This window comes from Mesitornis unicolor, unplaced genomic scaffold (genome assembly GCF_000695765.1).
Source record: "Mesitornis unicolor isolate BGI_N332 unplaced genomic scaffold, ASM69576v1 scaffold27715, whole genome shotgun sequence".
Lineage (NCBI taxonomy): Eukaryota > Metazoa > Chordata > Aves > Mesitornithiformes > Mesitornithidae > Mesitornis > Mesitornis unicolor.
This window is the reverse complement of record NW_010185424.1, coordinates 8,685-17,331: the sequence shown is the minus strand read 5'-3', so window position 1 is coordinate 17,331 and position 8,647 is coordinate 8,685. Positions and strand designations below refer to the sequence as shown.

General features: G+C 53.4%; 1 protein-coding gene across 1 annotated transcript in view; it reads left to right on the top strand.

The window, feature by feature from the left end:
* PML (promyelocytic leukemia) overlaps nucleotides 1–6,356 on the top strand; it is an 8,272-nt gene extending 1,916 nt beyond the window's left edge. The window contains 6 exon segments of the mRNA XM_010184847.1: nucleotides 11–357; nucleotides 1,514–2,025; nucleotides 3,495–3,732; nucleotides 4,000–4,058; nucleotides 4,809–4,947; nucleotides 5,590–6,356. Coding sequence (XP_010183149.1) covers nucleotides 11–357; nucleotides 1,514–2,025; nucleotides 3,495–3,732; nucleotides 4,000–4,058; nucleotides 4,809–4,947; nucleotides 5,590–6,356 — 2,062 coding nt within the window.
* The last annotated feature ends 2,291 nt before the right edge of the window (nucleotides 6,357–8,647 follow it).

The window sequence follows — 8,647 nt, the reverse complement described above, 5'->3', positions numbered from 1 at the left end:
GGGAGCTGAGCCGGGGCCTCGTGGAGCAGCTGGTGCGGCTGCTGCGGCGCGAGGAAGAGGAGCTGCTGGGGCTGGTGGCAAAGCAGCAGGAGCAGGGCCAGCAGGAGCTGGCACAGGAGCTGGGGCACACCGAGAGGGTGCTGCGGCGAATGGAGGCAGGCGAGCGGCTGGTGGAGAAGATGAGGCTGTACGCCACGGAGCAGGAGGTGATGGACATGCAGCCCTTCATCAAGGGCTCGCTGCAGGAGCTGCGGTGCTTGCGGCCAGCGGCGTCTGGGAAGCGAGCGCAGCCTGGGGACTTGGCCGAGTGCCGGGCCAGGCTGCAGGCGCTGGTGGAGCGTGTCACCGGGCACTCAGGTGAGGAGGCACTTGACCAGGTGGGCTGCGGAGGGGGGGATCTGAAAGCAGAGTTGAAGTTTATAATCCCTGGTTAGACCATATTCTCCATGGGTTTCAAGTCTCCTTTCACATGGTGAGTGGATGGATCTTTGCCTCCTGATGCTCCTGTGGTGGGCACATTCCAGCCTCCTCCGAGGATAGGATGCAGTTGTTGCGTTCATCGCTTCCAAAGCAATGGTTGCCTCTTGCCCTTATGGCAGTCCCCCAAATGCAGTTGTAATGGGAAGGCACCTGGTGAATCGCTCAGGATGGAGCCATGCCATGGGTTAAAGGACAACGGAGGTGAGTGACACCTGGAGATGGCGTGCGTGGAGCAGAGGCTGGTGTTGGCGAGGAGGAAGGGTTGGGTCAATTCTGCATCCTCTCTGAGAAGTATCTGTGCTGGTGACATGTGCAGGTCCCTCAGGGGACGATCCTCCTGGCCTTAGTGTCCTGCCACCCACTGACCACTTCTGCTCCTCAGATCTCCAGCCAGTTTGCCCTTGCTCAGCCTTTGCCCATAAGCATCTGGGGCAGTTCCACTTCTGGGTTGTTGATTACCACCTTGGGATGGCATATCCAACCAGGAACACACTGCCTGACAGCGATGGCAAGAGGTCCATGACCACTGCTGTGTTTGCCCAGGTCTTCCCCAGCTCTTTGGCAGCAGATGGTGGTGGTTTAGGAATGGTGAAGGCCTTAGCATCTGTGGGTGTGTGCAGTAATGGTGTGCTGGAGGGTCCAGATTTAGTCAGAATGTGGTAGCATCCTTCCAGAAAATGAGGTGGTGGGCGGGGAAGCAGTGGGAGGAAGAGATTTTGCAGGGTCTTCTGCTCCATCCCCCTGCTACTGTCTTCAGACCCAGGCTATGACCACTCTCCTCCTTGGCCCTCTGTGGGTGTCCACCACTAATGTCCCCAGGGCAAGCTCATGGGCTGTGGACAGTCCATAGAAGAGACATGGGGTGATGTCCCAGATGGAGCTTGGGGTTTCCTGGGGTCAAGCTGCCTCCCACTCCATTCTTTGTGTCTCCATCGCATGGTAGACATCGTCCCTCTGCCTCCTCTCTCCACCCCACCTGAGACAGGCTGGGAGGACCCTCTAAGCCCTGATTCTCCTCTCCTACTCCCTTCAGCCCTGGTCCCCATGACAGATACCTCCGTTCCCCAGCATGACTCCCCATCCAAAGATGAGACCGCCCTGATCCTCGACCTCGAGCCTCTCAGGGAGTATTGTGAACCGCATGGAGGTCTCCTCATGGAGCTACCTGCCCACCACGAGCCCTGCACCCCCGTGTTGGACCTCTCTGACAGCAGAGGCCATGTGTGTCCAGACCAGGAAGGGGATATGTCCCCCACCCAACCCAAACCTCCAGCCCTTCCGATGCAGAGGGATGAAGAAGCAGAGGAAGACTTGGGATCAGCCCATGGGGACGCCGTGCCTCTTCCCAGGAGCATCCAGGACTCTTTGGCCTCCCTGCAGGAAGATTTCAGTGGCTGGGCCAGGTCCAATATGCAGCAGGCAGATGAGCTTCTGAAGATCGGCGATGGCCTCCTGCAAGCTCAGCGCAGGGCAAACAGGCACCTGGTATCCATGACCAAGGAGATCCGTGCCATGTCCCGCTCCCTGGCCACTGTCACCTCTGCCGTGGGACCCTTGCTGCAGCCCATGGCCGACCCTTGGGACCCCCCCACCGCAGACATGGACTGGCCATCACAGCCCTCCAACCTGCTGGAGTTATTCCCTTCCAGCACTCCACAGAAGCAGGAACTGCTGGTCCCTGCAGCTACCACAGTCCCATCCCCCAGCAGCCTTCCTCCTGCCACCTCCCCTGCCTCCCCAGCATGCTTGGAGCCTCACAGTCCAGCCTCCAAGGGGGAGCACTCCGAATCACTGCACCCCACCAGGGGCAAACGTGGTGGGAAGCCCAGCACCAGGCTTCAGAAGCGAAGGAAGAAGTGAGGGTCTGCAAACCGGAATGGTTGCCATGGACTGTGGCTGCTTGGAAAACCCTTTCAAAGTCCCTGTGGAGACCAAGCTCTCCATCTCACCTTGCTATGCCAATAAATCCTCCTGGGATGAACAGTGCATTGGTCTTTTGCTGGGTTAGGGAAGGTAACATCTCCCCCATCAACAAGTCATCACTGCTGCTTGGCAATAACATGCTCAGAAACAGCGTGATCCTACTAATTATCTTTTCTTTTTACCTTCTCACCATGTACAACCTCACAGTGTATGGGTCTGGGATGGGTGGGAGGGCAGCAAACCCATATGGGAGAGCTGGAGGAAAGGCTTCGGTGCAGGGATGGGTGAATGAGCTGGCAGGTGGCCACACAGAGTGGGCACCTCTCCAGCCCAGCTCACTGCTCGATTTTGGTCTCCATAGCATCTCCAAGAGGTGACCCTTCAAGGAGGTGGCCCCAGAGCCACCTGCACCTCCTGCAGTGTCTTTTCTCACTGCTCTCAGATGTTGCCAGCATTGCTCGCCTTCCTCTCCACTAGCTGTGTTTTTCTTCTTTCAGAAGCTGCTCCAGCTCCAGCCATGGAAAACTCCCACCAGGTGAGACTTGGCTTTGCTTTGCCCTGGGATTTTTGCCTTGTGAGGTTACCTGGCAGGACTTTGGGGCTACCCCCAGTCCTTGCAAGGTTGCTTGAGCTCTGGCATTTGGTCGCTGCTTTCCAAATTCTCATTTGAAAGAGGAGATGGGTCGAGCTGGCTGTGCATAGGGCTGCAGAGTCAAGGCAAACATTGTCCCTTGGAAGGACCTTTCTGGTTGAAGTGCAAACATCTCGGCGTGAGACCTGCTGCTGCATGCATGGTAAAGAGCTCGTGTGGGCATGGTGGCTTGCAAGGCTTAGCCCTGCCTGCAAGCCCTGAAGAACTGGGGAGCCTCAGGGCTGAGGCAAGAAGATAAAGATGATTTATTCCCCCAGCTCGGGAAGGTGAGGTTCCCATCTTCTTCTTTGCAGCTGTTAAGCAAAGCAGAAAGTTTTCCTCACCCTTGTGAGGCAGAGAGAGGACCGTGACCTTGTTCAGCTGTGCTCTGGTGGCAAATGACAGCTCCATCCCTGAGCGCGCAGGGCTGCTCTCACCGGGCTCCTCTTTGCACACTTAGGCCTCCACCTCCACCCCTGCAAAGAGGAAGAAATACCAAGACGTGAGTGCCTCAACGTCGCCCATGAAGGCGATGAAGGTTGAGGACAATGAAAACTGGTGGAGCCAGATGGATCCACAGCAGCGAAGCTGCTTGGACCAGCCTGGGACCAGCTGTATGGTGTCCCCCACCACTCTTGTCAAGAAAGAAAGCCTGCTGGAAGATGTGCCAGATGGCAGTGGTGAGCTGCACGACTCAGGTAAGCAGTGTCCAGAGCGGTGAAGGCACAGGTACACATTTTGAGGTGGAGGCATTGAGGCAGGGCAGTTGGCAGCTTCTCCATAGACCTCCCAGAAGGATAGTTCTATCCCCATACATTGCCTTGCTCTCCACCCACCTTGATGGCTGTCCAGGGCCACCTCAGCATGGTTGGTGATGCTGATCAGGGGACCATCAGCCCTGGCACTTGCTACATGGGTGGACAGCTCCACATCCAAAAAGTGACGGGTGTTTCCTATCTTGGCAGAGAGCGATATTCTCGGCTTGGACAGCTTTGAGGAAGACAGCACCAATGAGGAGTTGATGGTGAGTGCAGCTAAAGGGCTTTTAGTGCTTGGCCCTGCATTGCTCAGTGTTTAAGCCGTAAAGACTGGATCACTCGGTGCTTCCAGACCTTCATCAGGACCATCCCATATCCCCTTTAGAGCCTGGCAAGGAACCTGTGAAGTGCCAAAATAAATTCTCTCTAGCTCTCCTGCACTTCTAGGGGAACTGGGCTGCTCACCAGCTTGGAGACCTTGGTAGATAACATCTTGGTGACAGCAAGGTGGTGAGCAGCCAAAACAAAGGCCAGCAAGAAGAGACAGTCCAAAACCTCACCTCGTCTCTGAGGCTATGGATGGATGGGGTTTTGTTGCTACTTTGCGGTGCCGAGCAGTTCCCATGACAGTCTGCGCAACCAAAAGCTGGTGGCTAGCTCTTCAGAAGAGGTTTTAGGAATGGGCAGCTTCTCTTCCCTGCCTGCTGTTGGCTAGGTTAGGCCATTGGCTCGTGACCAGAGAGGAGATGTTGGGTAGCCCCATCTCTTCAGCAGAAAGCCAGTCAGGAGGGATCCAAGCGAGCCATCCTGTGTGGATGTGCATGGAGTATCTATGTCACTTTGGTGGTGCTGAAGTCTTCATGACCGACCAGAGGGGATTATTACACCCTAAGTCCTCTAGCAGGCAGTTTGAGGAGATCCCTGAGCTTTGGTAACCTCCAGGACACGAGCGCCCAAAGCTGCTGCCCTGGTTCTTCCTGTGAAGATTATTAAAAGCAAATTGTGTGGTCTTCCAGGACTCCAGTCTGCTAGATGACCTCAGCAACATCCTCGATGAGAGCCCCAGTGAAGACTACCTGGGCCTTCCCATCAAGATTCAGAACACACTGGACATGAGACAAGGATCCGTGGTCTTCTTTGACATGAAGATTTTGAGTAAGATCCTAAGTGGGAAGGTCCTGTGTTGCAGCCAGCTCAGATCCTCACATCTGACAGTGTCTCTTTTTTTGGGGGGGGAGAGGGGGAAGTTCAGACATGCCCACCATGGCCTTGGCCATGTGAGGGAGAGGACAATATCCTGAGCTCCCAAGAGCCTTTGCCTTTGAGTTTCAAGACATCTGGTGGAACGTGGAGCCCATAGGGCCATGGGGAGATTTCTCTGAGATTGCTTAGCCAGTTAACCAGCCCTTGTGCTGTTGTGTCAACATGGGCTCCCCTACTTCTCCTTCCCATGGGTCAGTCTCTCTTGGGTGAGGTTGATTTTACTTTTGAAGCCACTCTTCTTCGCCCGTCCTCAAAAAACTGTAGAAGCCCTCATGTTCCCAGTTGGGAAAATGATGCCACTTCAGGAGGTGTTAGTGTTAATGGGAAGGACACTCCTGAAGGATGTTGGAGATGCTGGGAGCTGAGAGTGGGACTGAATGGTGGAGATAGGTGAAATGATGAATCAGTGCCCCAGCTGCTATCGATGGTGAAGGCTGTTAGAGGCTGAACAACTCGGTGTTTTATTGTCCTACTGAATAAGAGACTAATTCTTTCTTCTCCAATCTTCTTTCCCTTCCCTCTCCTCTTGTCTAGAAAATGAAAGCATTCAGATGACAGTGGTAGATGGAGATAAAATATTCCCAGTCATGATTCAGCCAGTGAGATATTTGTCCAGCTTGATGGACAAAAATAGCATCTGCGAGATCGGTCTGAGGAATCTGCTGTGCCACCTCAGCACTCTCCACAAGCCCATCCTGGGTGGCTTTGGTCTCTGGTCACTCCCCTTTGCCAACCTCTTGAAAGCGTTGACAGTCATGAACAAGAAAGACGAGTTCAGCTCTCTTGTGTATGGTTTCCTGGACATTTTGCCCGTGATTAAGGAGGAGATCCCTGAGAGGGATAACTACAACCTGAAGAACTTGGCCAGCACTTACCTCTGGTGGCACTTCAGTGACTGCAGCACCATGGAGAATGCCAACATCATGAAGTACCTGTGTGAGGTCCTGGATGTCAACCTGATGAAGAAACCCAGGCTGATCCTCAATCAAGCTAGCCTGGAGTCCTTCATCTCCCTCCAGCCCTTGCTTGCTGAGAAGCTCCTCACCAAGCCGGCAGCCCAAACGTTGGCCACCCACAACATTGGCCTTGCTGAGCTCCAGTCCTGCTTCCAGCACAACCCTGAGACAGGGCTCCAGAAATTGTGCCATTTCATCAACGCTCACCAGCACAAATCTGTCAAGAAAGTCCGAAACCTGAGCAAGGTCAAGGTCTACTTCCAGTGCCAGGAACAGTCAGTTGAAAGCCAGAAGACCTCAGCAGGCAGTGATTTCCCAAAAGCCATAAAGAGCGAGGAAAAGTGATGAAAGATGTTGGTGCCTCGCCAGGACTCATTCCCCTCTCACCCATGAGGAATGAGTCCTGGAGCTGAATCCTGGCTCACATCAGTAGTTTTGTCTCAATATTTCCTGCCTGCTCCCGCCTGGGGTGATGAATCTGGGTCTCTGGGGTGTGACAGCCTCTTGCTGTGCTTTCTTATCTAAACTTGTGCTAAGGCGAAGAGGAGAGGACACCAGCTCGGCTGGGAGATGTTCTCTGTCAGATCTCTCTGATCTGACACCCTGCAGCCAACACCGTGCCTTTGTTTTACCCCTGGATGAATCAAGCCAACTCTTGGGAGAAATCTCACTATTTCTGGTCTGGATTTTTTGGGGGGTCAAGGGGATCTGAAGCCAGGTGGGGAAACTGGTTTGGAAGGACCAAGTATGGTGGCCATTGCTGGGAAGGACGGCAGGCAGAGCAGCTCTGTTCCTGTGACCTGCTGTGTGGGGCACAGCTGTGAGATTCTGCTGAAAATCCTCCTTCAGGCAGCAGAATCCGACCCCTCTAGCCTGGGACATGAACATCCTAAGTGGACACACGTGGGTATGGTTTTCCTACCTCACGTCCTGCTTTCCAAGCCCCAAGACAGCCAGGGAATTGCTCGATCGGGGGATGCACTTCATCGCTCTTTGGTCCTGCTTACAGCTGCAGAAGAAATAAATAATTTTCCTAATGTGTTGTGCATTGCAAATGATTTTCTTTTGCTCCCTGTTCCCACAACACCCACTTGCTCAAAAAGGCAGAGGCCCTGGGTGGGCTTTGTGGTGATGGGTGCTTTGCAGTGTGTTGACACCCTGAGCCCACAAGGCAGCTGAGATGAGCATGGGATGACCCGTGTATGTGAGCTATGCAGCTATTCCCAGGGTAGGTGTTGGCTTTAAAACAAGCCAGGGTGCACCAAGAGGTGCTGTTTGCTTAGGGAGGTGCCAAGAAAACCCATCAGCCTGCTCCCCATGTCATTTCCCTTCAGATGGTGCATAGCTGTACTGGCAGCTACCCAGTTTGGATTGTGCCCAGACAGCCTGGTTCAGCCACATTTACCACCCAAAACTTGTGGGCATCTTACCTGGTCCATGAGCAAAGCAATGAGCACACCAACGTTCACCAAGAGGCAGTGGCAAAGCAGACATCTGCCCTGTGCTGTCCCTAAAACTCCACCCGAGGACTCCTGTCCAGTGCCGTGCACCTCCCCAGTGTCACTTCAACACACAAACTGCTTTTCTTCCTGATTTGTAGCCTCTAACCAGGCAGGAAGAAGCTTGCAGGGTGGTTCAGCTGGGTCAAGATTATGGGAACCGTTTTGCCCCAGGTCTAGTAATTCTTATTAGAAATTATTCTTTCCAATGCCTAATAATTCTAATACTGTTCCTGGTAAGGATTAGTCTATTCATTATTTTACTATTGCTTATTTCAACACCAGTCCTGCCCAGGAAGGTGGTGGCTGCAGGAGACAAGTCTGTTCAGGTAATAGCTAAACAGCCATGTCTGCACAAGCATTTTCCTCCCATTTGCTAAAATCCCAGGAAATGCAAGGAAACAGCGGTGGCAGTGCCAGTGCAGATGTCACCATGTGGAATCTGGTCCTGCAGGAGCAGGGATACAGTTCAGGTCAACTGATGTGAACTCCTTCATGATCCCCTTTTGTCCTTTTATTCTTCCACCTAACTCAAGCTTAAATTTCCTCTTTTTTATTTAAAAAATAACTTTTGTTTGATAGAGAAGAGGCAACCATGAGTCCTTCATGTCTTGGAAATCCACAGTTGCCCTTTACATGAGTGGCTTCATGAGGATTGCCATCATCTCAAAGGAGCTGGGGACTGGGACAAGTTTGGGCACCTAAAGAGTGGGTTTGCCTTGGGAAAGTGTCACCCCCCTGTCCTAGTAACCCCACTGCAGAAAGGCCCCATGATCTGGAGGTGGCACATGTCAGTGTGGATCTTGCAGAGCTGTTTGTTACCAAAAAGCAGGGGAAAAAGCTTCCACTGGCTGCACAGCTAACTCAGAATCTCTCTTGTGGGCAAGGGACCTCTCATGAGCTCATCAAGGCCCACCATGATGAGTTCCTCCAGGAACTGGGTGCTCTCAGCTGTTGCCAATTGGCTTCATGGGAGGTAGGGGGGAGCATCAGCTGGGCTGGGAGTGGCTGTGAGAGACGTGGGCTATAAAAGGCCCCTGGGCAACCATTACTACTTGTGCTGGACCCTGGTAGGTGAGATGAGGCCTGGAAGCAGCCTGTGGTTTGCTTTTTTCCTGCTGGGTTTTTGGGGAGGTG